This window comes from Gymnogyps californianus, unplaced genomic scaffold, assembly GCF_018139145.2.
Source record: "Gymnogyps californianus isolate 813 unplaced genomic scaffold, ASM1813914v2 HiC_scaffold_32, whole genome shotgun sequence".
In the NCBI taxonomy this organism is placed as follows: Eukaryota; Metazoa; Chordata; class Aves; order Accipitriformes; family Cathartidae; genus Gymnogyps; species Gymnogyps californianus.
In genome coordinates, this window is record NW_026114202.1 from 1261399 (window position 1) to 1280379 (window position 18981).

The 18981-nt window shown below is 46.9% G+C and overlaps 2 protein-coding genes across 2 annotated transcripts; both read right to left on the reverse strand.

The window, feature by feature from the left end:
• Nucleotides 1–5764: 5764 nt before the first annotated feature.
• HOXC8 (homeobox C8) lies at nucleotides 5765–8797 on the reverse strand. Its single transcript, XM_050914138.1, has 2 exons — nucleotides 8362–8797; nucleotides 5765–6208 (listed from the first exon to the last, which is right to left on the reverse strand). Exons 1-2 carry the CDS (start codon nucleotides 8795–8797, stop codon nucleotides 5916–5918), a joined length of 729 nt encoding a protein of 242 aa, XP_050770095.1. The 3' UTR covers nucleotides 5765–5915.
• Nucleotides 8798–16114: 7317 nt separating this feature from the next.
• Nucleotides 16115–18981, reverse strand: HOXC9 (homeobox C9). The gene is made up of 2 exons (XM_050914132.1): nucleotides 18384–18981; nucleotides 16115–16389 (listed from the first exon to the last, which is right to left on the reverse strand). The coding sequence occupies exons 1-2, from the start codon at nucleotides 18943–18945 to the stop codon at nucleotides 16145–16147; spliced, it is 807 nt and encodes a 268-aa protein (XP_050770089.1). The 5' UTR covers nucleotides 18946–18981; the 3' UTR covers nucleotides 16115–16144.

The window sequence follows — 18981 nt, forward strand, 5'->3', positions numbered from 1 at the left end:
GGGAAAATGACTATTTCTGACCACCCCGCATTTCCCTGCCAGACATCTCTGCAAAGGGTGTGTCCGCTGCAAACGAAACCTTCCCAGGGCAGAAAATGTCCCTCCCCACCTTTCCCCCCCTTAAACCTCCCCACGTCCCGTCCCCCCCCCCCCGCCCCACTCCATCCCCGCGCACCCCGCAGCGCCCCGTCTGCTCAACCCAGCCCCGGGGGGGCACCTGGAACTGCCCAAATTACACCCAAAACTTGAGCCAAAAGCGCGGTATTGACCCAGAAACTCTTGCATCGCCTTTACTAAATTCCCTAAACCCCCCCCCCCCCAGCTTTATGATTTGCTGTTAGGACACCTACATACGTGTTTTTAAAGCACTTAAACCTTTTTTTTCCTATGCTATTTTTCCTCCAGCAAGCCCCCCCAGCCTTTTGTTTTACCACGCCACGGTGTCGGGGATGCGATGCTTGATAAAAGGCGGAATTAGTATTATTTTTTTTTTTTTTTAGCCCTTTGATTTTTTATTTTATTTTTTTATTTCCCCCCCACCCCCACCCCCTCAAGCCGAGGGGTGGGGGGTCCGTGCAGACGGCTGGGAAATATTGATTTGGAAGGGGAGCGACATTTTTCTGCCGTGTAGAGGCCTGCTTTGGAGGCACCACGCGAACCACAACTGGTGTAAATAGGCAACCGCAAAGCCCAGCCTGCTCAGATGGGCTCCTCCACATTAAATCCTGCAAGGAGCCGCCTTTCTGCTCCTCTTCTCCTTATGGAAAAAGAGAGAGAGAGATTTTCCCACCCCCCCACACACCCCCAACCCCAAATTTCAGCTCCCAAGGCCATGCACGCACCGCACTCCTGCAGCCAGAAAAATCAGGAAGATAAAATATTTTGCCGCAATTTTTCCTACACGTTTCCCCCTGTACCCGCACATTTCCAGGGACAGCACCATTATTTTTTTTTTTTTTCCCCCAGGTATTTCCGCGCCTTAATTTAATTTTAATTGAGGAAAATAAAACGGGGGGGGGGGGGGGGGGGTGGAGAGGAGGGGGGGGGTCTCACTCCCTGCCTCTTTAATTTATTTATTTTTTCTCCCCCTGGCTGGATGCGTGTCTGTCTGCCCCAACAACACAAAGGTTGTAATACAACCGGATGGAAGGGAAATTACTTTATTCACTTTACAAACCACCAATAAATTTTATAACAGGTAGTTAAAAGTTACGAGGGGGGAAACTACGACCACAACAGCTTCCCGAGCACAATGGAGATCCCATTTTCCAGAGAGCAGACAAGATAATAAATTCCATAATGTGAAGAGGAAATTTTGATCCTGGCAGGCAGAAAGTAACCTGAGCGCACATTTGCTAAGGAGGATTTCGGACGATCGTTTCGCTCCTTCCATCAGCCCCCCCCCCCATAAAACCGCCTCCCCTCTCCCAATATTAGCCAGGGTATTTTCGGGGGGCGGGGGGGGGGAGAGGATAAAAGAGCTGTGAATTTGAGGGGAGGTAAGTCTAGGAGGAAAAAATAGGACGAGCTAAAAAAAAAAAAAAAAAGCAGAATTGCCTTTTTTTTTACAAATCTAGCTCACAAAGTTTCCCGCACCTCCGCCCTCGCGCATCTTCCTCCCCTCCCTCCTTGCTCGCCTCCATCCGCGCAAAAAAAAATTTAATGCCCGAGAAATTCGTTGTCTCTCAAATATAATCCGTGCCCATTTCGGAGTATAAAATCTAAACGAATTTTTTCGCCTAATGGCTGCATTATCGCACGGCGGCGGCTGTGATTAGAATAATAAATTAAGGGAAAATAAGCAATATGCTCAAACTCAGCTTTTCGAGGAATTATATTTTTCACAAATCACAAATGGAGATCCGAAGGAAATTTGATTGGCTAATAAAAAGCCTGGAATAGGACGATATTTCTTACTTCAGGCGGGTAGATGAGTCTAATTTCAGTAATACCGAAGCTATGATCATTTCTGAATAAGCCACTTTGTGGAGAGCGAATCTTCTTTCAAATTACTTTCCCCCATAAAATGGTCTCTTCTCTTTTTCTCTTGAAATGATGGAGTGATTACAGAAATAACTGGATGTCATCTGAAGATGCGACTCTCTTGTGTTGACTACAGAACATAAACATTTACCTCCAAACTAACTGCTGCGGCTGTAGTTTCAATAATTTAACTCCAGACCCTTTTGATAGATAAATGTCATTCTGTAGTATTCGTTCGAATAAAACTACTTAGATTTGTGGATTTAAATATGATGGATAGAGTGCGGATGCAGCTTCTTTTTTTTTATTATTATTATTTTTAAACACTTTGATAAGTTCTCCCTCTCCTTCCCCCCTCGTTGGGAGGATATTTTCTATGCGAAGCCTTTATCACGATCTTTTTTTTTTTTTTTTTTTTAAGCAACATAGCAGCAAATATTTTATTTTCACTGATTTCTGCGGATTTTTTCATCGCTGGAATGAATGAGCACCCATCCATTCTATGATAGCAAACGAGGGGGGAAAAAAAAACACCCTTGTTGTAAACGCCGGCTAAATATCCCCCAAGAAAAAAAGCTCTCTTAGAATAAACCACTCTCTTTTACGACTAACACAACTGCTTACCTTCCGTGCCTGCCCTCGACATGGAAAAGTCTAGAATAAACCTTATTGGTGTTTTTTATGTATTTCTTGGGAGATAAACGCCGATTAACGAGGACCTTACAGGCTCTGCGGCGAGGGGAAATCTGCCTGTATCGGTATTTTCTGCAATTCGGGAGTGGGCACCCACGGGAGCTGCACACACGCGTTGCACACGCAGAGGCTCAGCCCCATCCCCGGGCAGGATCCGACCCCGCTGATGCCATTTTCGGTGCATTTCTCCCCCCACCCCCCCAGCCCCCTTTCGCCCTGGCATTGCAGGGGGGTGCGACCCCCACTGCAAATATGGGGAGAAAAAGGGAGAAGAAGTGGAGGTGGGTGCACCCACCCGAGTCCCGTTTTCCTGCGCGCCGCACAACTTCGGTATTTCTCCTTTCTCCCCCCCGCCCCCCCCCCACAAGCCCTCCTGGGCAGAATCCAGCAATTTCAAGCCCTGAGGCATTTAAATCCTTTAAGCTTGGTGGGTTTTGGGTTAAGAATGTCTGAAGCCCACAGAGGAGCCTCCAGACATAGCTCAGCACATCAGGCTGCGTGTGAGGAGCCTTGTGCTTCCTTATCTACAATATCTGGGTAAACATCCCGTCTACTTCTGCATCCCTGGGCTCTAGATGATGTAGTCCATTTATCAGCGGGGGGGGGGGGGGGCGGGAAGGAAAAAAAAAAGGGGGGGAAAAAAAAAAGAAAGCGATAGACCCGGTTTTACAGATCAATAGACCTCGTTCAACGAAATGAGGCTGGTGGTAAGAGAAATATTTAGAAAGTTCATCTCCGATCCGCGAAGCAGAGGAGAGACCTGAAGGCATCACCGCCAGGTTTTGCTGTAAATAAAATACAATAAAGTACAATAAAATATAATGATAATAGTAATAGTAATAGTAAAATAAAAGGATGTGTTACGTTAGGGATGGTGTCCATGGGGAAGAAGGTATGAATTTGGGGGAGAGTAAAAGGGACTTTGCGCCTGGGGGAGGGGGGGAAAATACAAATAAATAAAGTGCTTTCTCGCCAACTTCATTTTTTGGCATGTTTCGCGCTCTTTTCCTATAGGGAAATGCGTTGCCGCCGAGTCCCGAGCCCTCCTGCTGCCCAGACCTCTACCGCGGGGTTCAAGCAGGTTTTAATGCACACCTAATGTCTCTCCAGTCTCTCAATCTCTCGCTAACGATCGCCCGCGAGCACCGGATTGCGCCCAGGAACGGGGGGAAAACGGCGTCTCCTGCCCGACTGCCAGCCCAGCCCGAGCAAGGAGAGGATTTTTCTGGACCTCAGAGCCAGGCAGGACCAGGGTTCTGCACTTTCCAGACCTTTCAAACGGCACTTCCCAGCTGGGAGAAGCAAAAAATCCAACCGCACACTCCTTAAGCACTTTATTCCCCCCCCCCCTCCCCTTCCCACCCCACGAAGAAGCCTTTCCCATAGCAAAGAAAGACTTAACAGCGCCGGAGTCGTCGCAATATTTTATTTTATTATTGTTGTTATTAGTGCTGTTATTATTTTTGGCGGACCTACAGCTTCAGTCAGACAATTAGCAGCCACATTGCCATTTTTAATGAGCGTTTGCCATCGCAGCAGCGCAATGCCCCGCTCAGGCTCTGGCCAGGGAGGCAGAGGGGGAATCCTCCCCCTGCCCCAGCCGCCTCCGCCGCTGGTCCTTGAGCCAAGATGTTCTGATTTCCTCCCAAATAAAGATGAGCTTTGGGTTTTGAAGCGTGCCAGAGATGAGTTGAAGGATGAAATAGTAGCCAGAGCCCACTCTGAGTGATGTGTACGTGTGGGTGCTTTGAAATAGAGACATAGCACTGTAGGCAACGCAGTCCTTTTAAAATCTTTTATTATTATTATTATTATTATTATAATTATTATTATTTACGTAATGTCTCACGTATACAATACAAATCCACGGTGTCCAGAAATGTTTTTTTTTTTTCTTTTTCTTTTTCTTTTTCTTTTTCTGGCGGTAATTGCTACATTCAGAGTTTGAACACGCAGAACTATGCTTTTACATAAAACAAATGACGATTTTTTTTTTTTGTTTCGAGCATGTTGCATTAACAGATAAGTCAAGACAAATAGATAACTATACATTCAGTGCAATTTAGTTCTACACTACTTTATAAGCACAATAAAATAATACAATACTGTGCGTTCTCAACTAGGCAGTTTCAGTTGTTGGGATTTTTTTTTTATTTTTTTTTCCAAGAAAATAAGCAGCAACAAACGACAATAAAACCGCATTACAAATACTTTCAAAGCATGACTCCTTCTATAGGTAGTGATAAAGTACAATACAAGGTTGGTTGGGTTTTTTTATTGTATTTTTATTATTATTTTATGCTACTTAGTAGCTTGCATCAGGGCAAAAACACAGCTCTCTCTTAAATAAATTCTGACGAAGTAAAATTTAGGATATGTAAGCCCCTTGTTGATAATAGATTTAATAATTATTGCAGGTTTTCCCTTTAGGTAGTACATGAAGAATTTCGAGTGCTCACACAGGCAAAGGGTAAACAGCGCCTATAGAAATAAGGAAGGGGTTGGGTTGCGTATTTTGGCCTATCAAGGTATATACAAGCCTCAATCCTATAGAAATGGGGGGGTATATGGGGGTGTGTGTGTGTTTGCGGGCGCTACCAGGTATGCTCACCCTCCAAGCTCCTCTTCTTATCTGACAGGGGCTGCAGGAATGGCCCCTCCGAGGGAATTGATAAATGGCTGGTAGGAATGGAGATCTCCACAGATAGACAGACACTACACAAACAAGCTAAGGAAGCTGGAAGCACCCTCGCACTTCCCCTAGGGCCATTCGGGAGAGGTAAAACCAAGCTTCAGGAAAGAAAAAAAAAAAAAAAAAAGAAAGGCAAAGTCAAAGCTGTTCAAATAAATACATATTCTGCACCCCTCCGTGTGTGCAGCTTCGCAGGCGGGAGCGGAGGGAGCAGGGGACGAGCAGTGACATTTGCTTCCAGGCTTGGTTTAGGGGGGTTGGGGGTGGTTTTGCTTTGCTGGATCATTTAATTTTTATTTTTCCCCCCCCCTGCTCTTGCAGTCAAGCCAACTATGTACTTATTGAACTAAAAATGCCGCTATTAAAAAAAAAAAAGGAAAAAAAAAAGTAGGGGAAGTTTCTATGACAATAAAAAAGGCTACAACTGTTTGACAGGTAGTTACTGCTGTGTGAGCCTCTCCATTCTATACTCTATAAAAGCAAATGACCGTCGTAAACATCTCGATTTATCATCTGCCATAAAACGAGACTTCAAGGGGCTGAGAACTCAGTCCTTGCTTTCTTCTTTTTCCTCCTCTTCTTTTTCCTCTTCTTCATTCCCTTCTTCTTCCGTTTTCTCCTCGTCCCTGGCCCCCGGCAGCTTATCTTTATTGTTTTCTTTTTTCCACTTCATCCTCCTGTTCTGGAACCAGATCTTCACTTGTCTCTCGGTCAGTCCCAGGGCGTGAGAGACCTCAATCCGCCGCTTCCGTGTCAAATACGGGTTGAAGAGGAACTCCTTTTCTAACTCCAGGGTCTGGTACCGGCTGTAAGTTTGTCTGCCACTGCGTCTTCCGGGAGCTGTAGGACACAAACATCAAATAACTTCTTAATTCTCCCCGCTTTGGAGGCTCTGCTTCCCCCCCCACCCCCCAGCCCCCCTCGCCTCAATTTTCCTAGAGAAACTGCTGCCCCCCGCTCCCCCAAAAAAGCCCCTTTCAACCCTTTGCATATTAAAGGCACTAAAGGAAAGTCGCTGGGTTATTATTAATAATCCTAGGGCTGATATTGCTATTAATCCTGATAGCCAGCTGCCCTTCCCTGGCTCTTCCTGGGGAGTGTTCAGCTCTGGCTGCTTGGCTGGGTGCAGGAGGTGTGTGTCAAGCTCATTCACAAAAGAGACCTTTCCAGTTTCCTAAAAGGTGATTCTGGATGGTGAGTCCTGGTGGGCAGCTCCATTTTATAAAAAAGATATGTTTTCCTATGAAAGGTGCATTGTTCACCATAAAATCCTCTCCAGCCTTTCTCCTTCTACCCATTCCTTTTTCTTTCTTCCTTTCTCTTTCCTTCTTTCTTTCTTTCTTTCCTTTCTTTCTTTCCTTCCTTTCTTTTCTTTTATTTCTTTTTCTCTCTTTCTTTCTCTCTTTCTCTCTCTCTCCTTCTTTCTTTCTTTCTTTCTTTCTTTCTTTCTTTCTTTCTTTCTTTCTTTCTTTCTTTCTTTCTTTCTTCTCTCTCTTTCTCTGACTCCCTGTATATCTCTCTCTTTCTTTCTCCCCTTCTCCCTTTCTCTCTTTCTCCCTTTCTCTTTCTCTCTTTCTTTCTTTCTCTTTCTCTCTTTCTTTCTTTCTCTTTCTCTTTTTCTCTCTTTTCCCCTCAAAATGCCCAACTCTGGTTTCCTTTTCCAAATATTCTTTCCAAAATACAGACTCAGGGTCCTCCTATTTGCTAATATTTACGCCCTGAGAATTTGAATTTGCTGTTAAATCCCCTCTCCCTGCCCTTTCAGTTAGGGCTGTGTGTCTGTAAAGCACACACAGACCGAGATGGATATTTGCCTGTGCAAACACAGAGATTGTGTTTAAAACACGTCGAGATGGACGTTTGCAGCAATAGCCAAAAAAGAAAGAAAGAGGACTGAGGTATGTGCAGCTGAGCCCCTGCACTTCCTTCTGCACAGTCCTTTCTTAATGAGAAAAACAAGCTATTTGCAAAAAAAAATATGCTCCAGTTTGAAATGATTGCATCCTTGAGACTACCTCTAGGTCAAAGCTTAGATAAATAACGTGTTTTCCTCTGCGCCTATCTCCCAGCCTCTGGGCCACATCCTCTCTACATTAGCCAGAACTCCTTCCTATTTTCTTTTTTTTTGTTGTTGCTGTTAAATTTTGTTGGGGGTAGGGGGGGAAACTTTGGGGCTCTGATTGTCCTTAAAATTAACACTAACCTTCACATGTTTTGAATTAACAAGGCTTCTAGACAACCTTGGTCCTTAGGTGGGGGAAACGTACTTTGAAGTATTTCGGTTTCTGTGCAATTATCTGGACTTCACATGAGCAAAGTTCCATTCAGCCCAAATTATTTTGAATTTCCCACCCCCTTTTTTTTAACCCAGGACAGCAGACTGTTCTCCTCCACCCCACCCCATAGCTCTGAGCTAAGTTTCCTTTTCTGTTTAAACTTTTATCTCTAGGCTTTAACAAACAGATGTAAAGTATTAGTAATACTTATACAAGTTCCCACCTTTCAGGCTTCGTCTCCAAGCGGTTATGAAAGGCTATATGACATTTTAAAGAGCAGTGTATTATCAACATGCAAATAACCTCGTGGGAGCTATATCTTATTGCCTATCCTCAAGGCAAGCAATAAAAAACAAGTTTTACTTTATTGTGATTTAAGCCTTTTGCAGGGAATCACCTTGCTGGCTCTCTAGTAACTGCTGTCTTGTTTGCTTTCAAAGGTCTTCCTAAAAAGAAGAAACATTAGCACAAAACTGCTCATTTCTTTCATATTTTACATCTACGCCTCTTATATTTATATTTTCACATATATATATGTATGCATATGTGTGTATGTGCATGTTTATATAGCTATACATATGTTTGTGCTTGTATATGCATACATATATATATAGATAGACAGACAGACAGACAGACAGAGGGGAAAGAGAGAGAGAGAGAGAAAGAGAGAAAAAAATAAAGGAAAACATTTAAGGAGGAGGAAAAAAAGGTCCTAACCGTGAGGTCTCATCCATGGGAACATGAGACTGGGAGACGAATTTTGATTTAAATGCCCTTGTCCCTCGCTAGAGTTACTGTTGGAAGACGATTTACAGTCAGGATATTGTACAACAGTCGTCTCTTGCTGAGCACCATAAAGCGATTGCCTCGGTAGAGCTTCATATCCATAGAATTTAGAAGCGTCTCCGTGACACGCCAAGGCGCATGGGTTTTGCTGGTATCCAGAGTTGGAGATGCTGGAGGTTCCGTGGTGGAAAAACTCTTGGACGTGGTGTGAAGGGTGCTGGAAGGTGGGAGCAGTAGTGCCCGGACCATACACGAGAGCATGGCTCCTGCTAACACTTTGTGGAAATCTGCAGTCGTAGTAAGTTGGCTCCAGCGATTCACCGCCTTTGTACTTGGAAAAGAGAGGATTTACAAAGTAGGAACTCATGACCCTCGCATGCAAAAAAAAAAAAAAAAAAAAAAAAAAAAAAAAAGGAGAAAAAAAAGGGAAAAAAAAAAAAAGACGGCTTTAATTCTAGATTAGTGCGAGATTGTCCCTGGACTGTCTCAAGTCCTGCTTTTTAGTGGCTTTTTTTTTTTTTTAATGCGATCTCAAAGGCGTTTCATGGTGCCTCTGTGTGTCTGTACGGTTGGTTCTCGGTGCTCTTGACTTCTCTTGTAATCTGTCGGTAGGTAGAGCTCTCTCTCTCAATTTCTCTGTAACTCTGCTCCTTCCCTTTAACACCACAGGCAAATTCCTCAAAATCCCGGTGGTGTGGCTTTTTTTTTTTTTTCTTCTTTTTTTTTTTTTTTTTTTCCCTCCTCTCTCCCCTCACACGCGATATGTACACATCCCTCCGCCACGCTGAGACAGCCTGCCAGCCAAATGACAGCGTTTTGGGGCGCTTTTTTTTTTTTTGGGGGGGGGGGGAGCGGGGGGGATAGGATGGAGGAAAGGTGGTGTATGCCGGGGACACACACACACACACACACACACACAACCCTCCGGAGGGGGGGGGGACACACCTAATGAGTGGAGGAGGGTGAAGGTGCGCATTAATATCCAACCGCCCCCCCCCCCCCCTTTTTTTTTTTTTCCCAGCAGCAGCCTCTTCACTGATGGCAGCAAATACATGCGCTGGGAGGTCAGCCTAGGTAACCTCAACAGGTAAAGGGAGCCCAAGCAGCCCCCCCTTGCCCTCCCCATCACCCCCCCCCTCAAAAAAAAATCGGGGTGAGCTTCTTCTAGTGCTCAGCATCTCTCCCCCCCCCCCCCTTTCCCATGGGGTCACCCGTTTGCCAGGGAGGATGGTGGGGGTGCCCCTGGTGTTGTTGGTGTTGGTGTTGTCATTGTGTTGGGGTTTGGGGGGGGGGCTGCGAGGGTGGGTTTGGTCTCACCTAGAGGGGGGCATAAAAGGGGAGGGGGGTTCTGGTGTGGTTGGAGTCGCTGAGCCCAGATTTCCTCTTTTTTTGGGGGGGGGGGGGGCTGGGGGGTGCGTGTGTTGTTGTTATTGTGGTGATGGTGGTTGGAAGATTGGAATCAAACAAGCAAACAAAAGCAAAACGGGAGCGAGCGGGCGAGGGCAGAGGCTCCGTACTGATTGGCTGCTCCTTGCTGTCCTTCTTTAAAGAAAATAAAGGCAGAAAATTATGGAGAGTTATTTATTATTTTTTTCCTCTCCCCCCCCCCCCCCCCCCCCCCTTGCTTCCTTTCAAACCAACCACTGAAAATCCACGGCTGGAAATAACAGGGAAGCGTCCTTCCAAGGGAATAAAGTAGACCATTGCTTAAAGAGAGCTACTTTGGACGAAAGAGAGGCAAAGTGAGACAGAAAGTATGTACTCCTTTTTGTGCATGCCTGTAAAAAAATAACCATCGACCTTCTTTTTTTATTGTTTCGCTACTCAGCATAGCGATTTCCCCCGTCTTTTCCTCTTGCAAGTGGTATTTGTGCCCCTCGCCCCCCACTTTTTGCACTGTAAGTGACCACTCGCTGCAACCTTTCACTTCGGACACTCCGTTTTTACGACTGCGTGAAGGAACTCAGCTTATTAAAAAAAAATCACATCAAATCACCAGGATTCGTGTTAATTTTTCGGGGGCGGGGGGGGGGGGCAGGGAGGAGGACACACTTCGCAAATGAATATTTTCTGTAGAGCCGCAAAAAATACCAAACCCACTAAATGACATAGTGTTAGGAACAGTCCCCGTGTTTCCCTCAAAAGTCTACAGACCTTCAAACCTTTCCCTCATGTTCTTCCACCCACCTCCCACCCCCCAAAAAAAGCAGCCTAATTATTTTCAGAAGAGACCTGGGTGACTGACCGATTTCAAGTGTGGAGGGAGAAAAATACCATCTCAGCCACGCTCACCAAGCTGTTTTGAGGTGTGTTTTTCTGCCCAGAAAAGGTCACATTCTCAATTTTTTTGAGGCATGGAGTGGCTCAGACCTCTGGTGAGGTGGAAACTGTAGTATTTGATTGTTTTTTGCAGACACCTTCCCAAGAAGAGGAAAGAGCCAGTAGCCACCCAGTCCACCTTTATTAGATTTTCATAAATCGAGGGGGTATTTTTCCATTTAGAAAGGGTACATGTGGTGGGTTTTTCCTCCCCGTAAGCAGACAATGAACTATGCAGAAGAACAGTGATTTTTCCACCGCCTGTTGTGAAAATATTTTAAAAAATCACGCTACGTTTGCTGTGGAGAAATAGTCTTCATACCCGAATAATCTCAAGGGCGGCACGATGACCATATACATTTTTACAGGAGAACTCACCCACCTCATCCTCCCTTCCCCAGATTACCCCTTCCCTAGAGAAACCCCCTCCCAAAAAAATGAAGAAAAGAGCAACTAGGGACAGAGGCTCCTTAATTAACAGCTAATAGTCGAGATGACCATTTTCCTCCTCTAATCAATACCATTTCTATTTTTAAAATCCCAGTGCCTGCCCATGCAATAAAGGCAGCCGTGCAAATTAAAGTGCAAAAAAAAAAAAAAAAAAAAAAAAGTTGTCAGATCTGGGCAGTTCGGGCTGGGATTGGGAAGAGCTGCTGCAGTTTTCCAGTCATTATTATCCCTGGATGCAGCAAGCAAAGGTGCAGCGAGTCTTTCAGAATCGTACCTTAGGCTGGGAAATAAATGTTTGCCTTCAGTGTCTGTGAAAGAAAAGACCCACCACCCCCTTCCAGATTTCATGAAATAAGATATATGCAATTGCCTGCTTCTTTTTAAGGAAAATATCTTGACATTTGCTGTCTGGGGAAAGTGCTGCTCTTTGTCTTTACTGTTTTGGCCGTGTTTAGATGTGGGGATGGGTGGGGGGTGCTGTGTCTTGCGGGTGCATGCGCTTGAATGTAGCTTTTATCGGTGTGGCTGTATTGTACTTTGAGGTGTTTCATTGTACCCTCCCGGAGTTTATTTTATCCTCTTCCCCCCCCCCCCCCCCCCGCCTTGCCCTGACCTTCACTGAAAAATGTCATTCCCTCCTTCCCCACCCCAAAATGAGGAGGCTTTGGAGAGATACGTGACGTGCGGAAATAAAGAAAAAAAAAAAACCAACCCACCACCACCACCACCACCACAACCAAACCCCGCAACCACTTCAAAATAGGCAATTTCTCTGTGCAAGCATTTTTATGCATTTATGCGCTCCTCAGACGCCAGCCCTCAGCGCCGCTCCGCGCTCCCCGCGGAAAAAAAAAAAAAGGAAAATACATCCCCAAAAAAAAGCTATTTATGGGGGTTTTCAGCAAGGTGCGGGGTGGGGGTGAAGTCAGGTAGCTCCGCGCCTCCCCCCCCCCCCATCTCCTTTCCATCCCCGGGTGCGGAGCCTCTTCCGCGGGCGCGGGGGTGCCGCGGGCGCGGGGCGCTCCCCGCTGCGCGCAGCCCCGCGCTAACATTGGGCAACAGCGCCATCTCGCGGCCGCGCCGGGGCTCAGCGACGCGGGCGGGGGCGGGGGGGGGCGCGCCGCCGGCCCCCGTGGATTACCGGGCGGTGCGTTATAACCGATAATCCCTTACCGGTGCCCTGGGGCGGGGAGGGGGGGGGGGGGGGAGGGCCGCGGCGACCCGCCAGCAGCGCAGCGCGGTGCGGCCGCCCCTATAGAAACACTCAAGCGTAGGGCAGGATTTTTGGAAAAAGCCATTCCACCCCCCTTTTCCTCCCCCCCCGCCCCCATTTCCCCCTTTTCTCACCCATAAAAATAACTAAAAAAAAGCAGCACACGCACGCAGGACCAAACAAACCCACCAGATGTGCCATCCCCCCCCTCCCACCTCCCCACCTCCCCGCTTTTATCAGTTTTGGCTTCGAGTTGGGGTTTGATTTTCTTTTTTTTTTTACCTCCCCTCGTCCGAGGGGGGTCTGTTGTTTGTAGCTTGTAGACAAAACATTCCAATAATCCGGTTTCAAAGAGAAGAGCACCCACCTTATTTAAACCATAAAGCAATTAAAGCCAGACGTCTAGCCAGATCTAGGGTCCTGTTTTGTTCGGTCCTATTCAGCCCCGCATAGCAGGGAGACAAACAGAGTTGTAAAAGTGGCATTTTTTTGGCTGCGGAAATGTACCTATGGACAGCTGTAGGGTCCTGTCGGTTTTGTGTGCCTTACAAAAGGGCAGATTTGAAACCAGGCACACACACACCACACACGCACCCGACAAAAAAAAAAACAAACCACCCCCAGAACCTATATATACATGCCTATATATATATATATAATTTTTTTTTTCTCTCCGAGAGCTATAAGCGCATCTCTCCCCGGGCAGAAATACATGTGCATGTTCACAAGCGCCGGCACACAATAGCTGTATCAGTATGCGTCTGCACACACGCGCCATATGTCAAAGAATGCTGAAATTGGAGCATTTTGATACATTAATCCGGGGAAAGGCTGGCCACAGGGTGTGCTGCTGGGTGCAAACCGCATTCTTTTTTTTTTTCTTTTTTTAAATTATTATTATTTATTTTGAGCCACATTGGAGTGGGTTTTTTTTTTTCTCCGCTGGCTGCGGTGGCGGAGAAATTCAATGGCTGAGCCGCACCAGCGCAGCCTCCCAGCAGGGCCAAATGGCATTTTATAACTGGTGTAACCCTTCACCGGGGGACGGGGGGGACTGGGCGGGGGGGGACGGGGACGGGGGGGATGTTTGAGGATACCGGGGGCCTTGCACATGAACTAAAACTGCGGCAGGATTTTAACCCAACCCAACCCACCACCAACAAAAGAAAGCCCCAACCAGCAGCTCGGTGGAGACAAAGGGGCATCTCCTCCGCTGCCCGCCGGCTCTAATGGGGGTCTGGCCGGAGAGATGACTGCGGCAGGGAGGGAGAGGGGCTGGGGAGGGGGGGAGAGGGGCTGGGGAGGGAGGAGGGGGGGGCTGGGGAGGAAGGGAGGGGGGGCAGGGGGAGGGAGCAGGCTGTGGTCGCACTGGAAATGAGATCCGCTTGAATGAAAGGGGGGCCAAAATGAACTTCCATACATCATGTCTTTTCAACATCGCTAAACGCTCCTGACAAGCCCCTCCAGAGAGCCGGGTCCGAAACTGCCTCCAAAGTCCTGTCCAAATGATGATCGGGATTTTTTTCTCTTTTTTCTCTTAATTAATAATGAGAAAACGGGGATGATTTCTCCCCTCTCGCGAAGAGAACGTGGGCGAGCCGCTTCCCGACCCTGCAGGATTTTATTCTTTATTTGAGACGGGATAAACGGAGGGAGAGAAGCAGACGGGAGGGAAAATAATAATAATAATTAAAAAAAAAAAAAAGAATTGACATGACTTAGGTGGAAAGATTTCCTCCTCCTTTTTTTTTTTTTTTTTTTGGTCCATAAATCTTTCGCTCTGCTAAAATGTTTTCTAACCTGACCATTTCATTGCGCTCGTTAAGGTTTTTCCAAACAGACCTAGCACAAAACTGGGATTGTAAAAGGGCTTTTTAGCTTCCCCTGCTCCAGGGATGTCTCCGCTGATAGACCGCGGTGCGCCTGTCCCCCTCCGGTGACAAAAATAGACCCCGCTTTAAAAGCGAGGACACAAATCAGGGGAAGGAAAAGAAACCTCCAAATGCTTCAGCAAGAAATATTAAAGAGCAATATTTTATGAGATCAGCAGAAGTAATCGCTTCCAGATTTTTTTATTTCGGAGGAACTGGGACGAGGGCGACAAACGTATCTCGCTCGCCTGATCTGGTTTTGATTAGGAAGATTAAAACGCTGCTCCACTCATTTCATTAAAGAAAGGGACCTATAACAAGTTTTTATGATTAAACATCCCTCGCTGCTCATTTTTTATACAATCTCCTGCCTCTTGTTTCTCATTCAGCAGCCTGGAAAGCGCCCAGAGAAGGAGCCATTGATAAATCCCGGCTCCATGCGCTGTGGGCAGCGTGTTTTCTCGCCTCTGCACAAGCCACTGCAGCACCAGCCCCATCTCGCCCTGGCAGGACGGGGGGGTTTGACCTTTCCGCAGCCAACAACCCTTTTTTTCCACCACCACCACCCCTTTTTTTTTTTTTTAAATCTCCCCCGTGTAGGGAGAAGGGAGGGGGGGTGTCTGCCTTTTTTTTTTTTTTTTCGCCTTTTAGCCCGAAAATTTGCAGGCTGCCGCATGGCCACCACACATTTATTTCTTTATTCCCCTGCTCTTTCTGTCCCCCCCAGCCCTTCTCCACCCCAGACGTTTATTTCTTTTTCCTTCTCCTGGGCTGTCTTGCGAGAAGCAGCACTTCCAGCAACCCTCCAAGTTTTGGCAACCCATCGATAAGGCAGAAGCTCCCCCTGAGTGGATGGCAGAGAGCGGATGCCTTTGCCAGCTCCTCTATTCCCAGCATCCATATTTAGTCTTTTTACATATCCTTCGATTGCCTGGGGTCATAAATTAGTACAATTAATTATCCCAATCTAAAAATTGATGGCACATATAACCCTTACCTCAGCGCCTTTTTATTATGGTACTCTGAAATAGAAAAGTGCTGGGGAAGGAAGCAGAAATCTCCGCTCTCCTCCGGCTGCGGGGGATGCTCGGGTCCGCCCCGCCGAGGCTCCGGCACCGGCACCGGCACCGGCACCGGCACCGGCCCCGGCCCCGCCTGGCAGAGCCCCGGGGCTGCTCCTCTGCAAAGGGCTTTAAATAAAAAGACACCTACATACTGATTTGGTTTTTTCTTTTTTTCTTTTTTTTCTCCTTTTTTTTTTTTTTTCCCGTGACGTTAGGTATATTTACATAGAGCTGCTCTACAATAGCGAACATAACAATATTACAGAACGGTTCTGAGACGAGAATAAAATACACAAATAAGTACAGCAGAAACGTTCAACACCATGACAGAACATCATTGAGCCATATTCCCTTCAGTCTCTTTTTTTTTTTTTTTTTTTGCTCTTTTTCCTCTCTTTTGTACAAAATATTCACTCACGAGCTCGCGGAATTAAAAAATAAAAATACTGGATAAGTTTAATTTATGAAATAAAATACTAAAAAAATAATAAATTCAAGTACTTCTTGTGTTTGTTTTCTGAGGAGGACAAAACAGAAAAACAAGGAAGAAGAAAGGAAGAGAAAACAAACCCCCCCAACATCTTTCTTTTATTTAGTTGCATTTTAGAAAAGACTCGTGTCCCAAAACGCTTGCTGTGTTTGCCTATAATGCTAAACATTCATCCGCACATTCAAAGTCAGAAACATTTCAACCCCCAAAAACAGCCTCTTTTTTTCTTTTTTTTCTTTCTTTCTTTTTTTTTTTTTTTTTTTTTTTTTCTCCACCCTCGTTTCTCATTGACTGGACTTTGCCAACTTTATTGCTGTTCTTTATCGGTTTTTTCTTTATTCATTTTCTTCATTTTCATTCGCCTGTTCTGAAACCAGATTTTGACTTGGCGTTCAGTGAGATTAAGGACTCTGGCTACTTCGTACCTCCGGTCCCGTGTAAGGTACATATTGAATAAAAACTCTTTTTCCAGTTCCAGGGTCTGATACTTTGTGTAAGGACATCTTTTCTTCCTCGTGGAGCGCGCATGAATCCAATTTGCGACGGGATTGTCTGAGAAAGAAGATTTTTATATTTTTGGGGGGGAAAAAAAAAAATCAATGTATACAGCTGGCCTTTCTTCCCTCCCCCCCTCCACGCCCTGGTGTATCTATAGAAAGAAACCTGTTTAATTAGCAGATCTTACCTAAATATTTTAAGTGACCTTCAGAAGAGTTTAATCTGTTTATTTTGGAGGGGTCATTTCCTTCTCTTTTGCTGCTGTTCTCACATAAAAGTTTCAGTAAATAAAACTGTAGCAATGGGTTTAAAATAATAATTATCCACATGACTGCTACTAGCAGTAATCTAAGAACATAGTCATAAAAAGTCAAAATTCCCACCATTTCATAGGCCCATAAACTCTTTTTACAACCTCAGCTCTCCAATACTTTCCCTAGAAGCTTTCCCAGACCTGGAAAGCCGAGTTTGTTTTTTTAATATCTTAAGGATGACACGCGAGATGTCCCACTGGCTCCCAGAAATTGGCTTTTTTTTTTTTTTGTCCCCCCTTCCTCCCCCCATAGCCTAAAGGACCTTCCTCGCTGCTGCCACAGCCCCGCTTGCTCAGGGGAGCAAACCCAGCGCTCCCTTCCTTGGGAGAAGGTTTTCCCCTCTGCCCGTTTTAGGCAGCTGCCTGCCAGCTAAGGGAGCCTTTCGCCCCCTGATTCCTCGACTTATTTTTATCACGAGGGTGCCTGGCACCAGCCCGCCTGTCATAAATAGAGGTGTGAGCGCCTTTCCAGATAGAGAGCGAGATACCGAGGCACCAAGGTGCTCCCATCTGCTGTCACCCAGCTTTATCGCTCGGAAATCACCCGCATCTTAGGCCGGGGGGGGGTCCCACCAAAGCCAGGGCACGGCCGAGCGGCTGCGGGGGTGTGCGGTACCCCGGCGGGGTATCACCCGCATCATCCCCCCCCCCTGCATCTCCCCCGCGGATGCTGAGCTCCTCTCCGGGAGGGTTTGGCGAGGAGGGGGTGGCTTGGGTGGTTTTTTTGTTGGGGTTTTTTGTTGTTTTTTTTTTTTTTTAAATCCCGGGGGCTGAGCTGACCTCCTGCCTGCATCCCCCAGGAGCTGGTCCCCTCTGCAGAGCTGGGGTCCAGGCTCCCTGCGCTGCAGGCTGGAGGTGAGGGTGATGGTGGCGGTTACCTGACTCCTGCCCCTACAATGTTCAAGGTTTCCTGACGGCTGGCTTGGGTTTGGGTTTTTTTTTTAGGTTTCCCCCCCCCTCCCTCTCTCACTTGGGCTGCAGAAGATGTTTCTTCAAGTGTATGGTCCAATGTCCTGCGCTCGCTGCCTTTTGCCCTCAGCTACCTCCACACACTTAGTTTATGCCTTTACAATTCCAATTTTCCTCCTTACTTCTCCCCTACACACACCCCCACCCCCGGCCCCCCGCCCAGGGCACCCACCTTTTCATTTATTCCCACGTGTTGGAGCATTTTATGAATAATTGCACCGGTGGAGCTTTTATTGATTTTTAAAATAGATAAAGAGACACCTCTGCATTTATCCAGAGATATTCCTTTCCCTTCCCCCCCCCAAAAAACCCACATCAATACGTTCACTTCCAGCCAGCTACAACTCTTCCTTGTTCTTTGAAAGTGGAAATATTTGAAAGCGAAGAGGCTTCTCCCTCTGCCTACCCCCCTCTCGCTCCCTCTCACACACGCACTCTCCTTCTCTCTCTATTTTTTTTTTAATTCCCCCCGGTGGAAGGCGATGAATATTTGATCAAAGAAGCCAACAGCCCCCCCGCCCTTGCAAAAAAAAAAAAAAAAAAAAAAAAGAGGAAAAAAAAAAAGAAAAAAAGACACTAAAGAGCCCAAAACAAAGTACAGATATTCGCTCTCCGGCTCTGCTAGGCGGACTCGCTCAAACCCCCAGATCTTCCTGCGTATCTGGAGTTTTAGGGTCGGGCTCTCTAAGGTAATTTCATTTTATTGAGTAGGGTCCTGGAAGCCGTAATGCCTCCCCGGTCGTAAACAAGAATGACTTCGACTTACTAGGGTCTAATTCGTGCTTTTCTTCTTTGTGTTTGCTGGAAGCGATGGCTTCGGACTCCGGGGAAGGAATTGTCTGCGCTGCTCTGTCTCTCAGCTCCCCCGGAGCCGCGTACATGTAGTCCGCGTAGCCGCGGCCGTCGGCGGGGCCGCACTCCGCCCGTCGCCCGGGGAAGGCGTCGGGCTTCAGGCCGTAGGGGCGAGCACCGGGGGCGAAGGCCGGGAAGGAGACGGCCCCGGCGAGGGGCTCCAGCCAAGTCCGCATGTACCTGGGCTCGGCCCCCACGGGTGCCTGGGGAGCGTAGGGGTGGTAGCCCACGGAGGATTGGGAGTGGACGGGAGCCCAGGAGGTGGTAAAAACGGCCGGCTTGGGGGCGAAACTGCAGGACGGAAAGTCGGCACAGTCCGGGACTAATCCTGACGGTCGGGCAGCAGCCGGGTGGGAGGCAGTGCTGGGGAACCTGGAGGCCAAGAGCTCTTCGTTTTCGTGGCTTATCAAGGAGTCAACATAGTAGTTGCTTATGGGGCCAGAAGCCGACATGGTTCCCCCCTCTTTTACATTCATAAGATTATTGTATGAACTGTATGTGTACTTTTTATC

Excerpts from the sequence above, each read along its gene's own strand:
- HOXC8 (XM_050914138.1), bottom strand. The coding sequence starts at position 8,797 with ATGAGTTCCTACTTTGTAAATCCTCTCTTTTCCAAGTACAAAGGCGGT. Across the intron at positions 6,209-8,361 it reads CCCATGGATGAGACCTCACG|CTCCCGGAAGACGCAGTGGC; the intron begins GTTAGGACCTTT and ends TGTGTCCTACAG.
- HOXC9 (XM_050914132.1), bottom strand. The coding sequence starts at position 18,945 with ATGAATGTAAAAGAGGGGGGAACCATGTCGGCTTCTGGCCCCATAAGC. Across the intron at positions 16,390-18,383 it reads AAAGCACGAATTAGACCCTA|ACAATCCCGTCGCAAATTGG; the intron begins GTAAGTCGAAGT and ends CTTCTTTCTCAG.